Source organism: Myripristis murdjan, chromosome 17, assembly GCF_902150065.1.
Source record: "Myripristis murdjan chromosome 17, fMyrMur1.1, whole genome shotgun sequence".
Classification (NCBI taxonomy): domain Eukaryota; kingdom Metazoa; phylum Chordata; class Actinopteri; order Holocentriformes; family Holocentridae; genus Myripristis; species Myripristis murdjan.
In genome coordinates this window covers 17,354,525-17,374,502 of record NC_043996.1, presented here as the reverse complement: position 1 = coordinate 17,374,502, position 19,978 = coordinate 17,354,525, and the positions used below count along the sequence as shown (strand labels likewise).

The following is a 19,978-nucleotide window of genomic DNA, read 5'->3' as shown; positions in this document are numbered from 1 at the left end:
AATGACTAGAGTTGTCCTGGTCTTTGTACTGGCAGTCTAACATGCCAGCAGTTAAGTCATCTTCTGCCACATGAATGTAAGGGAAAAATCTCTTTAACTAAGCCTGGCATTTTAGCTCATTTTAAATATGCAGACAGAAAAATTATATTAAGTTACAGCATGCTATATTTGTTTCGTAAAGGCATTGTGCAGGATGTAAAGCCGTGGTAATTATTGCATGTTAAACAGGGTTGCGGTTTTAGAGGAAAATTCATGATGCATCATCTTGGGAAGAAATTAACTGTACCATGACCTATTTAAGTGTTGCCCGTATAGTTTTTTCTCTTTTGTTCAAAGCTTTAGGCGATATTGCAAGTGTTCCTCTGACCTAGAAAATAGCTCCTTGACTACCTCAAACCAACCCACTTGTAGCTGCCTACATTTACGCACTCCACACTGTGATCTATTTACAGTAAGACTCTGTGCGACCTCTGAGAACCTTTTCGTATCTAAACTTAAAACTGCTCTCAAGGATTTTGCCTTCTACGCTGTAATGTTGTGGTGACTTCCCAAAAGCAGTCACACCTCCTGAATTCCCCGCGTTACTCCCTGTGCTTTTCACTAAAGGTCTGGTTATTTTGAACAGGCGTGGTAACAAAAGGTACAAGTGTGACCTGAGGTCTGTGAATGCCAGGCTGTGGTTCTGCTCTGTTCTGCTCTGTTTTGTTCTGTTCTGTTCTGCTCTGTTCTGTTCTGTTCTGTTCTGCTCTGTTCTGGTCTGGTCTGGTCTGGTCTGGTCTGGTCTGGTCTGTTTTGTTCTGTTCTGTTCTGTTCTGCTCTGTTCTGCTCTATTCTGCTCTGTTCTGCTCTATTCTGTTCTATTCTGTTCTGTTCTGTTCTGTTCTGTTCTGTTCTGTTCTGTTCTGCTCTGCTCTGCACAGTTCTGCTCTGCTCGGTTGTATTCTGTTCTGTTCTGTTTCTGCTCTATTTCCATCCGCTCTGTTCTCTTCTGTTCTGTTCCATTCCATTTTGTTCTTTTCTATTCTATTTTGCCCTGCTCTGCTCTGCTCTGCTTTTTTATCTTCTGTTCTCTTCTGTTCCGTTCCATTCTGATCTGTCCTATTTTTTTCTGCCCTGCTCTGCTTTGCTCTATTCTATCACACTCTATTCTATTCTATTCTATTATATTCTGTTCTATTCTATCCTATTCTATTCTATTCATGAACAGAGTGCCAGTGTGCCACGCTGTTTGCTCATGTCACATCATTCAGCTTCTTTTACGTAATTTTGACAAGTGTTGCTTTATGAAAGTTGTAACTTTGTATGAGTGTAAAGCTTTCTGTTGTGTTGCTTCCTCCCTGATATTTTTTCTTTTTTTTTTTTTTTCAAAACTATTCATAATTAACATGACAACTGAACCATATGTGATGTTTTCAGCTGTATATTGATCTGGTTTGTAGTGACACATTGTAGTAGTCATGTAGATGTCACAAACCCTCTATCAAAGTGTGAACCAGGTATGAATGCCACTCAGAAGTATTTAATATGTGCACATTATCTCCACGTTTGGCATGTGTTGAAGCTGTTCCCCTTTTCTCTGGGGAAAGTGAGGGGGAAATTTTGTAATGGTGCAATACTTCTTCTGGCGTGGGCAAGAAAAAAACCCTCATCTGTCTCCTCTATGGCTGAGATGTTTCCTGCTTCTCTGAGAATATATAGAGCTACAGCTGCAGCAGCCTGCACACCTTCACCTGAGGACAAGCGAGACTAAAGCTCAGCTCAGAGACACAGCCACTGACACAGGAGAAGACATGGTCCTCATCAGAACGGCAGTGTTGGCACTCATGCTGCTGACCATTGGCCTGTTTGCCTCCCACACATCTGCAGGTAAACACTGGCTTCATCTGCCACCACCTTCAATTACTCTCCTCACTGCATTTACACAAATTCCACCTCTACAGTCTATCTACTTGCCTGCATTTTTTTTGGATTAATCTCTCTCTGTCTTTCTCCCTGTCTCTCTTCTATATAATTAATTTGTCCCCTCTCTTGTTCCACAGTATCTGAATGCTGTCGCAGTTACACTCGTGGCATAATCCCATGTAATGCCATCAAGGGTTACTCAGTCCAGACCGTTAAAGAGCTGTGTCACATCAACGCCATCATGTGAGTTCCTATTGGATGATGCTCGGCCTCTGACGCTCAACCAGACATTTATAGATTCAACCTAACACCAGTGTTAAGTTTATATGCTAATGCTCTGTTGTTTCCTTTACAGTTTTTACACCAAAAAGGGCAGGGCAGCGTGTACAAATCCTGCTCTGGGCTGGGTGATGACCTGCGTCGACCGCCTAAGGTAGGACTCTGAGGAAATCGTCTCAGAAATAATGCGTCTGTGCATAAATAGTGATGTTACATTTGTTTTACAGCAGTGGCTGAAGTTAAAACAACAACTTTCTGAATTATTGTTGCAGGAATAAAGCGCAAATGGTTCACAACAGGACCTCTCAGGCCTAGTGAGGGCAGGCTGGTGGCTGAGGAGAGCCTCTGGAGCGGGACCGCAGGGGCCCGGCAGCTCCACGTCCTCTGTCTCCGCTCCGTCTGGGACCCGCTGACCGCACCTTTATTATCCGCACGTTTATGACCCGCTGACAGCTTCCCTCGGCCACAAATACTGTAATATAACCATGTGCCTGGTAATATGTGGACGAGCTCAGTTGTAAGAGCACTGAAGGATGGAACTTGTTTTTTGTTGGTTTGTATTTGTTTTTGTTTGTATGCGATGATGCGTTTGTGTTTGTTGTTATATCGTTATATGGCTGCAATAAATTTTTGTAAAAAAAAATATATATACAAATTTCTCCTGTCGTTTTTGGATTTGTTGTGCATGGGCTTAGTGTCGGGGAATAATGGAAAGCTGTATACAAGTGAATCATTATATAACAACATCATCATCAATAATGCTTTATTTATAAACCACTTTTGCTTGCCAGTGCTTAACAATAAAATTAAAACCGAGAATAAAATAAAACCTCTATTTTTAAAACGAGTGCAAATATTGCCCAATAAAACCGAGCAATCAATAAAATATATAAAAGATGGAGATAAAACAAAGGAAGACACTGAAACAGTAAAATATCTAAAAACAAAGGAAGACACCTCAATGCAAAACAAAGGAAGACATAAATACAATAAAATATGTAAAATAATAGAATAAAAGAATAAAACAAAGCATGACAGCTGGTTAAAAGCTTGGTGATGATAGGTGTCCTTATCGTGTTTATTATTGTACTACACAGTGTGCATGTGTACGCTGACATCACACACTTGTTTATCTCTACTGTCCCGCTTGTCTTCTCATGCACAGAAATTCCAGCTTTGGACATTTTACATTCCACGGTCATGACCTGGTGAACATAAAAACAGGATCTGGTGAAAGTCCACTGACATCAGCAGGAGGAAGTCATCTGGGCTTTCTGTTTGAAGAATGTAGAAGTACAGGTAGGCCTATCCCACATGCACACACGCAGGCTGCAAACAATGACATATTTATGAAGGGTATTTTAGTGTGGAGCTTTGTTTTATTTATGGTAGAATGGTCTTGGCAGGACGTTTTCTGTATGACACACAGTATTGAACCCAGTATACCACAGGGAATCAATGTCACTATACAATTAAAATAATAATATAAATAATCATTTAAAATAATACAATTATAAAACACTGGGGAAAATGAGCAATGGCCTGTCTTCGCTGTGTTTTCCTCTCTGTAAAGTATTTCATTCCGTGCAGCTCACAGAATGGCCGAGTCTCTTTTCTTATAATTAATACTGGGAGATTTTTGAACACTAGATGGAGGTAGTGCCACGAGGAAGCGCAATACCATAACATTTAAGCAACTCGGTTACTGTGTCTTTCTTTTATTAGGTCTGACATTTTAATAATATTTGCAATATAAAAGCTAATAAGTTTGCTCCACAGAGATGAAAAGAGCATGCAGGATGAGGACTTCAGATGAAACTCCATGCCTCCTCCTTCATCCCTGACACCTTAATGTGTCCACAACAGGGTGCATCATGGGTAGATTTCAGGTCTTTGAAATGTGGTCTGTTGAATTTACTTTTTTTTGTGAGATGAGCTTGAGGTTCAATTCCCAGCCATCAAATATAGCTGTCGGCAACATCAACAAAGCTGAACAAACTGAACGTTTTCTCCAGTCGCATGAATCCATCCCAAATGACAGTCCGGAGCCACGCTCCCAGCCACTATTACATCACCATCACTGTTCTGCACGACTGCACAGAGTGCTTTTCTATGAATAATACAGAGAGACTGGGGAGAGAGGGAGACGGGCGAGGGGGTTGGTCACTAAATGACAGAGAGAGTACTTTCTGTTAGAGAGGGAGCAATATAGGCTACGCAAAGACAGAGTTGAGGAGGAGAGGAACCGGGAGAGGGACATTCTGTGAAACATTGCTGAGCAACAATACATTTATCCATTTAGCAGCATGAGGAACATCTCTAATATGGGTATTCACAAGTAAAATAATTACACCAGACTCTTGTGCTTCAGTTGTGATGTAACTTTATTGAGCCAAGTTAAAAAAAAAATGAGTCATAAAAATCCTCAGCTTCATGAGGATCTAATACACAGATAATATTATTATGCATTATATGGGTACATTTACCACGTGAGATGTGTATTTACATTATATACAGGAAACAATATAAGACAGTCGCTATGAAATGGCCTAATGAAAGAGAGAGAAAAGCCAATAGCATGGCTGGTCCCAGACTGTCTGAAGGAAGACAAGGTTACAGACTGCGCTCTCCCACTGGGGACCAGGCATTAGGATAGAAGGAAATAACATATTGCACTCTGAGATAGCCAGACAGGTCCTCTATCACCACGCACGCACACACATACACACACGCACACGCACACACACACACACAGGCAGGCAGCCAGACAGTCTCTCACGAAACTCAAAGGCAGATAATGAGACAGCAGCCTGAGTCAGAAAGGTGAAAAAGATCTACTTTCTGAATTTGGAAATCACTTGAAGTGGATGCAGAGTGGCACCACCGGGAGAAAGATTATACAAAGTATATTCATAACTACATAATAAATTTTGTTGCTGTTATGATCTCCCTCCCTCTTTTTCTTATTTTGTCTTCCTCGCTCTTTTTCTTTCTCTCCCTCGTTCAGTGTCACGGACACACAGACACACACAGTTAACACAGTTAACTGAGCACACTATATAATTAGACAAACAAAAAAGAGAGGGATGAAACATCTAAAGGAGAAGAGACTCCAAATGATTACACATTCACTCCGCTTCCTTCCCCCTTGCTGCACACATAACCACCAATTAGAGGAGAGGAGAGGAGGATGAGGACAAGCAAGCAGCCAGAAGTCTATTTGTGTCTCTATCTCTCTCTTTCTCTCTTCCCCTGAAGACTCCCAGCGCCAGGGAGGGAGGAAGAGTGGAGAAAATAGAAGTGAAAAACAAGAGCTATATAAATAAAGAAATCAGAGCGTTTCACATCCGGTTGGCTTATTGGCTGAGACGTGAGTCAGGCAGATCTGGGCCACAGTTGCACTCATTGTTCAGTGAGCTTTTCCACACAGTCCAACCCAGCGACAGCAATGAATGTTGATTGTGACCTTTGGTCTTTGGGCTACAGTGGAATCAGTTGTGTGTGTGTGTGTGTGTGCGCACATGTATGTGTGAGTGTGTTCATGTGTGCATTTCTGTCCGTTTTCGCCCACTTGCATTTTTGTCCTTCGTAGATAGCAGAGCACTTTTGATCATTTCTGATGACGTCAGAGCAAGCCACAGGGCACAGTCAACGGTCGATGGTTTTTATGTGATCCATACCAAACTCACCGACAGCGTTGAATGTTCACCGAGGCAAGCAGGGGGAGTGGGTGTGATTGTGAGCTGAGCTGACAGACAAGGCAGGGCAGTCATGTCAGACAAGCAGGGGACAGGGACACGACTGAGGGTGTCACTCAAATCACAGAGGTCAGGTCGCACAGCAGAGGGACATAATGACACAGGACAGTGACAGAATGAGTCCACTGTCCACGGGGCAAGGATGGACCACCGAGGTTGCGCTGGTTTTGTTGTACACAGATACAAACACATGGTGCATTTCATTAAACAAAAAAAAAAAAAAAAAACTGGAATATAAAATGAGATCTGTTTGCAATCACTTCTTCAATCAGATGCACGTGGAGGTCTTTAATCTTCAGGTCTCGGGTGTAATATTGGCTGTACCAGCATCTGAAACACAGATGAAGAGGAAATGGTTAGCAATGTGTATTGCACTGTGTTACTCTTTGATTTGTTAGTATCCGTGGATACAGTTTACATCGTAATCAGGTAAACTGTATGATGATACTACTGTAAAATGAACGCTGCTCTATTCCCCTGTGGTCCTGGAACCAGCCTCTCTGTGTTTTTGCATGGCTCGGAACAAAATTACAATATTGCTTATGGATATTTAACATGGAGAACAATGCTTGGGTGTCCTACTGTGCAGCCAAGCTTTAATATCCAGCCCCTCGCCTGGCCGCAGCCTGAGTGCCCCCATTGTCAGAAGCAGGCCATCGCTGCAGGACAAACAACCACTGACAGTGTCATTCCCGGCTGCACAGATCCGGGGTGACGTCAGGACGGTAAACGCTGATCTATGTTCATTCATCGCCCTATTTCATCGACTTAAGGCGCTGATGTCACCGAGCATGCTCGCCCGCATCCATTACTGTGCTTGGGCGGGCAGGCCGACGTCAAGCTACCAGGCTAACGCACTCAGCACAACAGAAGAGCGATGCATCATGCAAACGCTGCTGTAATTCAGAAAATCATGCATAATAACAATCTGATGCTGTCTTGTGAGTATGCTACGTCTTACAAAAAAAAAATCTCATGTCTTCCTCTCCTCTATGAATATATAAATGCATGTTTTTTTTTGTTTTTTTTTTTGTTTGTTTTACAATCAGATAAATTGCTGCGTGGATACTAGGTCTAATTTATGGTATTATAAGCAATAATCTGCAATTGCTTAGTAAATACAAATCCATAAACACAAAACTCCGCATAAAAAATAAATTGAAGAAGGCTGCTGGAAGAGTGTTTTAGCTTTTGAGAGCGTTTTCTGCTCCCAGGCACCGTGGTCCGTGTTCCAGCACAAGAGCTATAGAGGTCTATTTTCTCTAAGGGTGAAGCAAAGCAGCATAGATAAGAGACCAAATTCATAAGCCATATTACATCTTCCCCCACACACTTACACACGCGCATGCACACACACACACACACACACACACACACACACACACACACACTTACTTACACCTCACCCCACAATGCGACCTAAAATGAAAAATAGGCAGAGGGTTGAGGGAGAGGAGAAAAGGGGGCTTTGCCATGGCAACCCCAGTGTCAGCCAGGCATTTCTTCTTAATCCCCCCCAGTTCAATGTCGCGCCCTCTGAGGGACCCCCTCTCTACAGCTGAATATTTCTTTTGTGTTGAGGGACTCTATGTGTGTGTGTGTGTGTGTGTGTGTGTGTGTGTGTGTGTGCGAGGCAGGGAGGGATCAGGGAGGGTTGTTGGGGGGCTGGGTATTGGGGTTAGGGGGGAGATCATAGCTAACCCAGCTTGAATGAGGGGCCAGGCTGCAGGCCACAGAGTCTCAACATTACACAGGGGGTACAAACCAGAGATCAGATCACACACAGACACAGACACACATACATATATGCGCACATACACACTTTTAAACACTGTGTTGATGGAGGGAGATAATCTTTTGAAATAGCAGATAATTACACCATATGGCAAACAGCCGGGCCTTTCCTCCTCGAAAGCCTATCGCCAACGAACCCCACACTTTGTATTTTCTGCTATGAAACTCTCGTGGTCTCTGGGTCTGCCTGTACAGGCCACTCTACATCACTGACAAAAGCGGTTTTGGAGGAGTGGGTGGGGAGAGGCGTCAGCTGCTAGACAAAATAAAAAGGCTCTATTTGTTCCCGACAATAAATGTCCCCATCTTGGAGCTCCTCCACAGCTGCAGCCAGATAGGCTTTCATTTCTAACTGCAGGCTCATACAGAGTGATCTCTCCTCCCTAAACTGTATGTCGATTTTAGTCCGCATCACGCACAGCGCTCGAATTAAATATAGGGGGTTTAGCGTCAAATTCTCTGATGTTACGCCTCCAAGACGCAAAAAAAAAAAAAAAAAAAAAAAAAATCGTATGAAATTACTACAATTTCTACTGTGTGATTTATGAAGATCTCTTCTTACGCACTTTTGTGAGAATCAAATATATTGAAGATATATACCTTACTCTGAAACAATCTTCATCACAGCTGCAACAGTTAGCTTCAAGAGGCGCACTGTGAACACCTGCGGATAGGAGACAGAGAGACAATAATAATAACATGTGAACACAAATCAGTTAGATACACACACACCCTGTGAGGCAAGAGGCACACACTGGAGATTGATTTTTATGTTGCACAGCAACAACAAAGAAAAAAAAAGCAACGGCATAAACAGGCTTGTCTGGGAATCTGAAAATTTGTATAAGAATTTACAATCAATTTGATAGTCAGTGGAATTTTTGTCTAAACAAAAGAAGTCGAATGTCCAGTGGTTTCTCAGGAAATCCCAAAACACACTTCCCCTGAGGCTTGAGCCATGAAAAAGGTAGAGGAAGTGCCAGCGGTGTGTCTCTGGGGTGGTCCGATGTGGCCGTGGGTGAGGCTTTAATGTAGCTGCATGTCCACTCCAGTGTGTACTGTACATTCATTCATAATGACTAACAGACCTGCAGTCTGCCTGCAGGGGCCTCACATGCCACCCCACGCCTGCACATGCATATTCTCTGCTTTAATGGCAGCTTTCAGACTCAGACTTCATTGGAAGGGATCTGTGGTGTTCAAATGTATATATATATATATATATATACACACACACACACACACACACACACACACATATGAATATATATATATTCATATGTGTGTGTGTGTGTGTGTGTGTGTGTGTGGTGTCCATATACATACTGTGGTCTTCTACATTTGCCTGCTTACACTGAGAATCTGCTATGTCCTCAGTGGCCAAATACTTGACCTCTGTCAGTTGCACTGATTATATGCCATAATCTTTCAAGTAAATTTAAAGTATGTGTAACAATCTGTTTCACTGCTATGTCAGAAATAAAGCCATGGTTCACTACCTGCCTTCCTCAGCATCTGGCTATGGTACATGTGACACAGGCCATACCGCTACAAACATTATTTTCAAAACTGCTGTAACAGCCACATTACTACGGCTGCCAAGCGAACTTTCAGTACAATTACTAAGTATTAAGTATTTAATAATATCTGTTTTTTAACACAAACGGCCTTCGTTTGAGCTTCAAGCTAATGTGATTTCAGTTTCTTCTGCTCAACCTGTGCAGCTTCTCCTGTGTGGCAAATCTTTCTCACCTCTCTTCCATCTCTCTCTATCTCTCTCTCTCTCTGTAGAGCAACACGCTTGAAACAATGGAAGAAAAAATATCAACTCCTCCCTCGCCACCCCCGAGATGCGAAACATCTATTTTCAACTCGATACATCAGCTTGAAGCTGTGAGAAGCTGCGAAAGCCAGCTTTGCTCATGTGCCTTGTTCCAGGTGTAATCAAGTGAAACTGCCAATGCCTGAGCTAAAAACGACTGGCTAATATGGAGCATGAACTTTAAAAGAAAGTCAAGACACTCCATGCCAGTGCAGTCTATTAGAGAGCAAATGGGACAATGTAGCGCAAAGTGCTGAGTCCGTTCAACAAGTGCAAAGACATAAACCAAAAACAAAGGGAGTGAGTTAGTGCCTTGGGTCTGATTGGCAGGGTGGGGTCGTTGGGTGACCCCTGACCTTTTTAACCCCGAGGAATGTTGTCGTGCTGGTGCGTGTATTGTTCCTGCCTCCCTGAGGAGCCCCCAGCCATGCCTCAGATGAATGTGAACACTGAATGTTCCTGAGGGCTCCTCCATTCTCCCAATCCTCCTCTTTCTACCCTTAATCCTTTCTTTTCTACTCCTCATCCTCAAACTTCAACAAACAAAAGGTATCAACAGGTCTGAGAGTGGGCTGCTGTCTTCAGTCTGAAGTGCACATACAAGCAGAAAAGGGCCACGAACACTGGTGCCAGGCTTACTCTCTTCGTTGACCTAAATGACCAGCAAAGATGCAGTTCAAAAGGCTCCTAGGAAAACTCTACCGAAACGAAAACTGCCTCGCTTTAGCACTCATCAAATAAAACTGCTGTTTTTATTGGTCCACCTTCCAGATCTAAGAGATCTCTGTATCTTCAGGCAGTCTGTGAGTCTGGCTCTGAAGGAAGTCACCAGCAGTAGACTGAGACTGACAGATGAGAGGGCCAGACAGACAATTACTGGCCAGTTATGTCCTTTATACCCACCTAAGGCTGGTCAGAGGAAATGGAGGAATTTATGATGTCATAAAAAAGTGCCAGAAGAGAGGTGCCGGAGAACAGGTTGTCTCTGGAGCTGGGGCCATAAAAGACTCCTGTGGTTCTTCCTCCCTCCCCCTGGCTACTGCCCTAGATGATAACACTGCACTAAGTGCCACTGGGTTACAGCAGACAGATAGAGATATGCAGCAGACGCATAGTTCAGATGACTGTATGAGCATAAATCACTTCTAACAAAGAGAGCTGCACTGCTTGATAGTACGGTAAATACTTGAAATATCTGGTAAGGACTAGCAGCGTTGGCACATTCAACACAAATAATGTTTTTCATTAAAATAACTCAAAAGGCTACAGAATGAATCTAAGCCTTTGTTGGTGGAACAAGACTACTTTAAAAGAAAAAACACTTCCATGCTATTTCTTGGTTCGTTTACAGGTGCTCATCTCCATCTCCATTTCGAACCTTCTCATTACAGTTTAAACCACAACAAAAACAAAACATCTTTAATTAGAGAGGCACCATCTGCGGGCCTGATCTAAATGAGTGGAAGGCGACTAAAACTTTTTATTTAGCCATAAGCACCCTCTTCTGTTTGCATGCATGCACACACAAACTCACATTATATCTGCACACAGACACACGCAGACAGACGCACACAAACACACTCCCTGGGCTTGTTAAAAAAAAAAAAAAAAAAAAAAAAAAAAAAGATAGAGAGAAGGTGGTTATTTGCTCTACAACCTCACTAAGGAGGTTTCCCATTGTAAAAAGGAGTGGCTGCACAGCCCCGTTTCCTTTCATCCCTCTCTTCAAGGCACGCTGCTTTTGTCTCACAGTGGATGGAACAACCAGCCTCCCGGCTACGCTACAGCGGTCAAATACCTGGGAACTACCACTGGCCTGGTGGGAAAAACAACAAGAGGAGGAGGAGGAGGAGAGAGAGAGGAGGGGGAGTAAGGTGTGAGTGTCAGTCTGAGGAGCAGCAAGACTGACCAGCTGAGAAAGAAGAAGAGCCTGTTGCACAAAGCTACACAAAGCTGCCACGAGCACCTGAGTAGTGGCAAAATACACTTACAATAATGCCTGGAAACATGGTCGAAAAAAAATCTATAAAGTATAATTTAGGAATCATGACACATCAGTCCCCATTTTTCCACCTCTCTTTCAGCGCACCTCCATTTCCCTTCTCAAACATAGTTGAAAGCACAATTAAGAACTTCTGAGGTTAAGTAAGGGAGGTCTGACATTCTTCCATTTTTTTTTCTTCTGTTCCCCCCCTTCCATTTCTGCACTTTTCCTGCCAGCTCAGCAGAATGAGAGCAGTTCCTGTTGCAAGGGTCTGTATAGGGTTGAGGGGAGTTTAAGTCTTCCCCAAACCGACCGTGGCCGGCTGAATGTAAAGCTTTACGTTCCAGTCCACGCAGCCTGCCTTGGCAACCACTGCTCACTGTCACACCCCATAAAGCATAGCTCCAGCAGTTGGGTTGTGTCTTAAGTAAGGGGAAAGATAAGGCAGAATAAGAACAAATGAGAAGAAAAGAAGGCCGCACCCGTTTATATGATTGAAGGGGGAAAAAAAAAGGTAAAAGCCCACAACCAAAGCCTTTTAGCTGAAACTTCAATGATATACCTCCAGTATATTGAACTGTAATGTGACCATAAGAAAATAAAATTGAAGGACAAATTGCAGCAGGAAACATAAGATGGTGAAAATGACATTAAGGGATTGCTGAAATCATAATGCTGCCTTCATTTCTGGTTTTCCTTAGCTCTTGAGAAGGAAGTGAGGACCCGCAAGTTTATTTTCAAATAGTCCACAAAGAATGCCTGTCATTTCCTGGCATTCCCCACATCCATATGAAAGCCCCCTTTCCTTTAGGAACAATGGGAAAGATTCCAAAATTTCCATGGGGAATTTCTTGTATGGCGATACAATAGACAGATAGTTGTGACAGACTGGAGACAGGCTGTTTCTTTCAGCTCCAACAAGGTCTGGACTAATGTGGTGTTTTTGTCTAACAAGTACTCTGCCTCATGATTAAAGGAGCCACAACAGCTGTACTGTCTCATAAATGAACCCAGAATGAAGTCTAATGGCAGACCTGGATCTGCCTTTGACAACCAACTGGCAAATCTTCTTTATCTCCTATCTCGGATGTTGCTAGCACACAGTGCAAACCCCTAGATAAAAGGAGCTTTTGAAGCTTTAGGCAGTTTGGACAGGTTTCTGACTTTATTAAGCCTAGCTCATAGTTCAGCAGAGTTCACGGCAGAGAGAGAAGTTAAAATCAAAGAATTTGGGGGAGCAGATGTTCTAGGTTTAACAGACCTGGTTTGACCAGGTGAGAGCAGACGGGGGCTACCTAATGACTGCTGCCCTAACCTCTGAATCAGTGCTCACTGGTGCATAACCTCACCTGTGACACACATGAACCGAGGAAATTATTTTTCAGGCTTGCACAAAAATACACACATGGTCACACAGAAGGCGCAAAGGTTCATCAATTAACTAAAAGAGTCCGTTTGATTCTGAAGTGAAGAGTTGAACTGTTACATGTTACTGAACAGGCCCGATCGGCTCTTAAAAGCCACCTGGCTTGACCTGAGCCCATGGCGAGACAGGGGGTCACAGGTCATCTGCTCATCTAGATAGGCCGTTTGCCAAAGCGCCCAAGGCAGTGAACAGAGGTCTATCCATTTCCTAAGCTTTCCATTTACCCACCGCCATAACCTCACACACACACACACACACACGAGCAAGTACAAACACAGAAACAGACACACACGCTGCCTCATTCCTGCCTCTGTAATATCTGATGATCTCATTCAGCCTCAAACATCAACTATCTTTGATGCATTAACTGAATCCAACTGTATGTGCTTAACACTAATATAATACTGGACTGCGATATTATAAAACTGCGTCTCCAGGCATCGTCGGCTTTGGATTTACAGCTGTTTGATCAAATCTGATGTGGTATAAGAAAAATACTACGCACACACACATATACTCATTACATCTATTTCTGGGGATATGGTTCATCGTCCACCAGGGACCTATGCTTTTTTATGTCGTCCAGATGACTCAGAAATAAAGAATGAAAAGGACTTTGCATACTGCATTTCAATGATTGAACGGAATAATGAGGAGGAAGTGAGTGTAGTAGTGTTTTTTTTTGCCCTCTACATCTGAGTGTTCAGTGTTTACAGGGACTTGTCGGGTAAAAGGGAAGTGAAAGGAGAGCCTTTGGTCCAGCACCATAATATTGTTGCTGAAAGTAAAAGCTATAAAGAGAAGTTTTTTGTTGTTGTTGTTGTTTTTTTAAGCAGAAATCTTTTCTAAATACTGTTGAGATTGTTTTAGACAGAATGTGAAACTAAAAAACAATAGTGATCCATGGCTAAGCACCTCTCTTCTGTGATAGCAGGTTTCTCCATAATTGCAGGGTGCAGCTGATGAAGCCCATCACGTGAGAGAGTGGGTAGCACAGGAATGATGATCACAGCTTCAGCAGAAGATAAGAAGACCAACATCCAGCCAGCCCTCTCTCTGCATGGCAGGAAGATAGTGGCTTTACTCCATTAACTCATTCCACTCTGATAGCCCACTGAGAGCAATTTCACCTTGAAAACTGGATTAAAGCCCTACAACAGGCACAGACACAGACATGCGCTGCTCCTCAGTGTGAGTGAGCAGAAGGTTGCTGCTTAGTCTCTCCAATGCAGACAAAGCTAAAGTGAATTATGTGTAACTCAGCCCTGAGAGAGGGACGGAAGTAAGGATATCACAGCTGATGATATCAGCACCTATCAGTAGCCTTCAGTCACTCAGTGGCTCCTTCTCTTTCTTTCTCTCCCCCTCCCTCTCTCTTTCTCTCTTTCTCAAAGATAACCTGGACCAAAACTGGAAAAAGCAAGTTCCACTCAGCTGATTATGTAAAACACAGACTGACTGCATGCAGTGAAATACTCTTAACAATAAATAAATAAATAAATAAATAAAATAACTCAGCCTGAGGTAAATGTTTGTTTTTCAAGAGGAGGTCCTTGTGCATTTTATTTTTCATTAAATTGAGGACCCCTATATAGTCCACACCCATTAAAATGTTGTGCTGCACTAAGCGTCTAGACCCACTATATCCAGATGGCAGAAGAATTTATGGAGACTGCCTCATTAACCTTAAGGCACTTTAATGCTTGGCACTGCACGCTGAGAGACTAAGCACGGCAGTTTCTAAAGAGACCTAAAAAAAAAAAAAAAAAAAAAAAAAAAAAAAAAAATCTCAGCTGCACTATACTGTAGGCGCGCAATTGCTAAACTACCTGAAGGGTCGATATTCACAAAGGCTGAACAAGGTAGCATAATATGTGCCCCAAAACCAAGTGTATATTGCTTTATATAACTAGAGAATGCTAATTGGGCCATACAGGGGGCATCACTCTCAAAATGCCCACCCTGAAAATGGTAGTCTATTTTGCCATACAAGCTGGAGGCCTAAATTCCAGGAGGAAGTCGGATGCGCCAAGACTATTTCCGAGAATTCAGGATGCGCAAAAAGCTCGCCATGCATAAAGGCGACTTGCACTATTTCCAATTTCCATTCACATTGAAAAGCATGGTAGTCGTGGTTTATGTGCAATTATACCTCCTTCATAAAGGCGTAAAATGTTTTAATTGCACCGGGTTGTGCCCGTGCGTTTTCAGATTTTCTGTCAGGCGTTACGCACGCATCCACACAGGCGGATCACATCATGAGTCACGGCTTTGAGCAAGACGGCTGGAGCTCTGAATGATCACTGTCTGTTTTCTGCTCTTCAGGTGTCTCACTGTGAATCTTTGGACCAGGAGGGGTGGTGTAATGTCGATACAATGACAGATGGTCCAGACAAAGCCAGTGCGCATTGTTCAGCTGAAAAATAATAGCCACCATTTATCAGTGTTCGCCGACTTTCAGGCCCATTAGGAATAAAAAAGGACTGTCTGGTGGGTGAAATGAATCAGTTATATTGTTTGAGTGTTTGAGAGGCGTCTACTGAGATTCTTTTGGATTCCACTAGGTGTTAAAGCACATCGATAAAACTTTCAAATAGCATCGATGGGAAAAAAAGAGAGAGTCAGGCCATCGATGTATTTTGCAAGCATAACCTAACGCATAAAAGTTTATAATACAAGCAGTAAAACAAAAGGCACTTCAGCTGGCAGAGTCTGCCCGGAGATCACGTTTTCCTCGGGCCACACGAATGTCCTTACGAAATGAGCGATGAAAGACACCTTTTTTCCACTGGCATGTTGAACGAATTCACATGCGCTGATTTGGAGACATGTGCAGCCGCTTATTACACGAGCTGGAGCGCCGGTCCAGAGCCCAGAACACTGTCACAGAGTTTCGCATGCATTCATTTTTTCCAACCATGTGCATATTCAGCAGAAAAAAAATCCATGCGTTCCTAAAAATACATCAATAAAATACACAGGCTAATTCAAGTTCAAAAGCATCAAGTTAATTAGGCTACCCACATCGATTCATATTTCCTCTCGACCTATTGCATCAGATTTCACATATTCTATTGAGACAGGATTAAACAAAACACTGTTGTTGTTTTTTTACAGGCTCGCTCTTTTTTCTTTCTTTCTTTTTTTCCCCTTACAGTTTTACACATTTTTACACGGTGCTATACTTACAAAAAAATTCGGTTTCAACCCACAGCTCGCAAAACAGCAGGATTCACTGCCCTGGCGATTTGGACTGATGTGTTAGGACCGATGTCTTGAAGTCTGCCACAGTGGCATTTTCAATCTCATCACTTCCATCCAGTGCCAACTCCACACTGTGCGCCTCCCGGTCGCAGATCCACAGCCTACGTCTGTTTGAGAGGCAGAAGGGAGGGCATCCGGTTTACATGGATCACCGGGACGGCCGGGATTGGCTCAGTGGAGATAGCTTGATAAAATTCACGTCTCCCATTGGATGTCGCGGCAGCGGGGAGGGGGCACATCGTGTATTATTCAGGAGAAATCGGGTGGGGAGTGGAGGAGGATACTTAGGGCAAGCGGCATATGCAGACAATGCCCCGAGTCTCTCTGATATTCTGTTCTCATTGGTGTATTTATTGACTTAAACATTGCTATTGCAATGATTTCAAATAATAGGCTATGATCTTTTTGTGTCAAATTTGGGGAGTCAAGAAACAGTCTGTCCCCTATAGGAAAAAATCCCTATAATATTCCTACAGGGACTTACAGTGCGTCTGTGACTGTCTGTCCTGTTTATGATGACCTTATTGTACATAATAATTCCTGTGGCGTTACTTTACAATATTACTCCTATGGGTGAAGGACTGTAGCATGGTGTCCACCTGGAATTCATAGGATGTGTGTTTTTTGTCATGTTTAATTTGACAAAAAATGAAGAATGCTTGACTAGCCTAGTTTGAGGCCACCAACTATAAATAAATCAAACAACCATTATTTTAGTACCTTTAGAAAGCCTGTGTGTGTATGCGTGCGTGCGTGTGCATGTAAGCGTGTGTGTGTCTGTGTGTGTGCGTGTGTGTGTGTGCGTTCCTCTGCCCTGCTGTATGTAGGCTACGAGAAAGCTAGAACTGCAGAATTTTCCACACAGGAGTAGGGAGGAAATGGTGCATGGATAATTCCCTCTTCAGATCCTCTGGTACTCGGAGAGTACTCAGCTGAATCAATACTGCTCAAAGCTTTCTCATGTTCCCCCTCTCACATCAGTGCTACTGTTGGGAAGCAGTAGGGCTACCGGAGGAGTGCATGTCAGTCCATTTTAGCTGGCAGTTTCTGAGAGGAGATGCTTTGAATGAAATAGTCCGACGCCCTCCTGTAGGCGTAATTACAATACTATATCACCCCTGACCCGACGGCCTCCCCCTCATGAACACACACATTCACACACACACAGATTCACATCCATAATACCGAATGTGAGGTGTTAACCTGCATACTGGGCTAGTGTGTGAGCAGACAGAGAAATCCTAATAACCACAGCGGGGGCTCTACTCTGACCGGTAGCCATGGTGATTGAACACATTTCTCCACACAGCAGAAACGCAGTCTGTCTGTGCTGCACCACACAGGCCTTTATTAGGACCAGGCCGTCGCACGGGAAAGAGGGACGCGCCAGGTGTACGCTCACAGACATCCATTTCATTGTGACTCCAACTTTATGACTCTTAAGAGCTTGTCGACCGCAAATTAGTTCTCATTGGAAACTCTACTTGTTGTCTCCATTAAAACTGATGGAGTTTGCACGCTCCCCGGTGAAGAAAGTCTCAACAAAGCGGCACATCTTGCGATTATTGTGTGAATTGGAAGTCTAATTTGCATAACTGGTGGGAATAATAATGTTCTCAGAAGTAACACCTAGATTTATTCAGTTCAATTTCAAACATCCGAACGAGAGCAACAGCCTTGACTAGATTTCCTCTAAGCTTGTAATCTCTCTCTTTTCCTCTTAATGTAGCTGCAGCTTCAGTCACAGTTGCAGAACGTCCACAAATCTCACAGTTTGTGTGTTTTGTGTGTGTGTGTGTGTTTGTGTGTGTGAGTGTAACTCGTGAAAACCCAGTAACTCCAGTTTTGGTGTTATGTAACATGCCCATGGTTCCTTTCAACTGAAGGATTAAGGGGTCCTCTACGATTTTACAGTTTGAACTCAAAACCTAAATTCAAATATGTACCGTATGGCCATCAGATGGAAAACAAGGCAGCCTGCCCATTTTCTGCAAACCAGACATTTTGGAGATAAAAGGTTTTTACCTGACAAGCACAATATTGCATGTAAGTGATAAATGTGTTTACGTCTGAACATGAGCATCCATGGCTGTGTGTGCCAGACTGATGTACTTATTTACCCTTATTATAACCATATGTGTGCGATCCGGCCTCGTCTGTCCCTGGCCTTAATGCAAATGGAAAGTGTGTCCAATGTGCTACTGTAGATTTCCATGACAACGTATTAAGCTCAGGCTTAAACCATGGCTGTGCCATACTGTGCCTAGTATGAATGACATCTCCCACTGCTTTAGTAATGAGTTGTCTAACATTCTGTCATCCTCCACAGATGGAGTAAACAGGCCACTCCACACTTCTGAGAATTATCTCAAACCTTTCAAAGTTTTAGCAGTTAACGGTTGAGATGGTTTAACCTGTCACACAAACCCACGGATGTATTTATCCACAAGCCAAGATGACATAATGGGTTATATCACACATGGGTAATTTGGGCATCAACATTTCCAGTGGTCCTGAAGAAGAGCGGGCGATATTTAACGATACGCTCAAATGTGCCGCTCCTGCCATAGCCATCAAGAACAATAGGTTTTGAGCCTCGAAATGGCAAGCAGCTATAAAATCTGGATTATCATTAGGCACACACAGGTTTTGTTTACTTGATGGGTCAGAAAAATCTTCCTATAACTGTTTCTGGTGACTGTTCTCTTACTGCTAATTGCGAACCACAGTGTGAATGCCTTATCTCGCATCACGAACAGTATGGCGGAGCCCCCACAAACTCCGGACCACCTCTAACCAAGCCTCTGTACAACCCTACTATCATGGATGCCTCCCGTCGGGTTTCATTCTCTTGCGATGCCAGGAGCGAATTCTCCGTCTCAATTAATCACTGAGTTTCTAATGGAATGCTTCCCTTCAGGATGGGGCCCATCACAGAGGGGGCTGTAGTCAGTGCCGTTGGTGAAGCTGCTCTGATTGCCTGAATACACTCCCAGCTTTGGAATCACTGCAGATGTCTGCTAATTGTGGTGATTATGGTGAACGGAGGGGGGTAGGAATATGTAATGAATTTCCCATTGCTTTCATGCCTCACATCCTTTGGTTATGTGCATCTGCTGTACACGCAGAACATCCGCAGGGTTTGGAGGCTGACAAAAGTGACGTGGGGATTGGGCATAGGCTTTTGGATGGGCAACTATTATAGCACCAAGTGTAGCCAAATTGGGCCCATTTACTCTGTTGTTTCTCCTCATTTCTAATAAAAATGCAGGTTTGAATTCCTCTCCTCTCCTCACTTCTCATCCATCTCTTCGCTCTCCTCCTCTCTGTTCTCTCCTCTCTTCCCCTCTCCTGCTCCCCCTTTTAAAGCCTCCGACTGGGTGCACCACTTTAAGCCGTGGATGACACACAAAACAGCTTTTCTCATTGGCCAAAATCAGATCCAACTGGCATTCATCTGCGATGTATCTGTCACCTAAAACTAGCTCTGAAAGTAGCGAGTTAAATGACATCTGAAGAGCATTGTGAAGTTAAAAATGCAAAACGCACCCCGACAACACACCAATACGCTCCGAAAAACTCTTTTAGTTTTAAGCAACGGAAACACATGTGGCTGCTCTATTTTACTAGACGATGCCTGTATGTAAATTGGCTATGCAGATTAAGAACCTATTAAATTGAGAGGATTATACATGCAACCTAAATTTCTTCATGTTCTGCTCAAAATTGTTATCATGCTACTCTGGACA

At 43.2% G+C, this 19,978-nt stretch overlaps 1 protein-coding gene and 1 long non-coding RNA gene across 2 annotated transcripts; one reads left to right on the top strand and one right to left on the bottom strand.

Moving 5' to 3' along the window:
* Positions 1-1,740: 1,740 nt before the first annotated feature.
* ccl20a.3 (chemokine (C-C motif) ligand 20a, duplicate 3) lies at positions 1,741-2,746 on the top strand. The gene is made up of 4 exons (XM_030074887.1): positions 1,741-1,866; positions 2,040-2,145; positions 2,258-2,335; positions 2,454-2,746. The coding sequence occupies exons 1-4, from the start codon at positions 1,791-1,793 to the stop codon at positions 2,494-2,496; spliced, it is 303 nt and encodes a 100-aa protein (XP_029930747.1). The 5' UTR covers positions 1,741-1,790; the 3' UTR covers positions 2,497-2,746.
* Positions 2,747-4,547: 1,801 nt separating this feature from the next.
* Positions 4,548-16,324, bottom strand: LOC115375205 (uncharacterized). The gene is made up of 3 exons (XR_003929696.1): positions 16,155-16,324; positions 8,334-8,397; positions 4,548-6,269 (listed from the first exon to the last, which is right to left on the bottom strand). It is a non-coding gene; the product is annotated as an uncharacterized LOC115375205 (long non-coding RNA).
* Between the last annotated feature and the right edge of the window lie 3,654 nt (positions 16,325-19,978).

Bases quoted from the DNA above. Each gene is read 5' to 3' on its own strand.
- ccl20a.3 (XM_030074887.1), top strand. From the start codon at position 1,791: ATGGTCCTCATCAGAACGGCAGTGTTGGCACTCATGCTGCTGACCATT. The intron at 2,146-2,257 runs GTGAGTTCCTAT...TTTCCTTTACAG, and splicing joins TGTCACATCAACGCCATCAT to TTTTTACACCAAAAAGGGCA. The intron at 2,336-2,453 runs GTAGGACTCTGA...TTATTGTTGCAG, and splicing joins ACCTGCGTCGACCGCCTAAG to GAATAAAGCGCAAATGGTTC.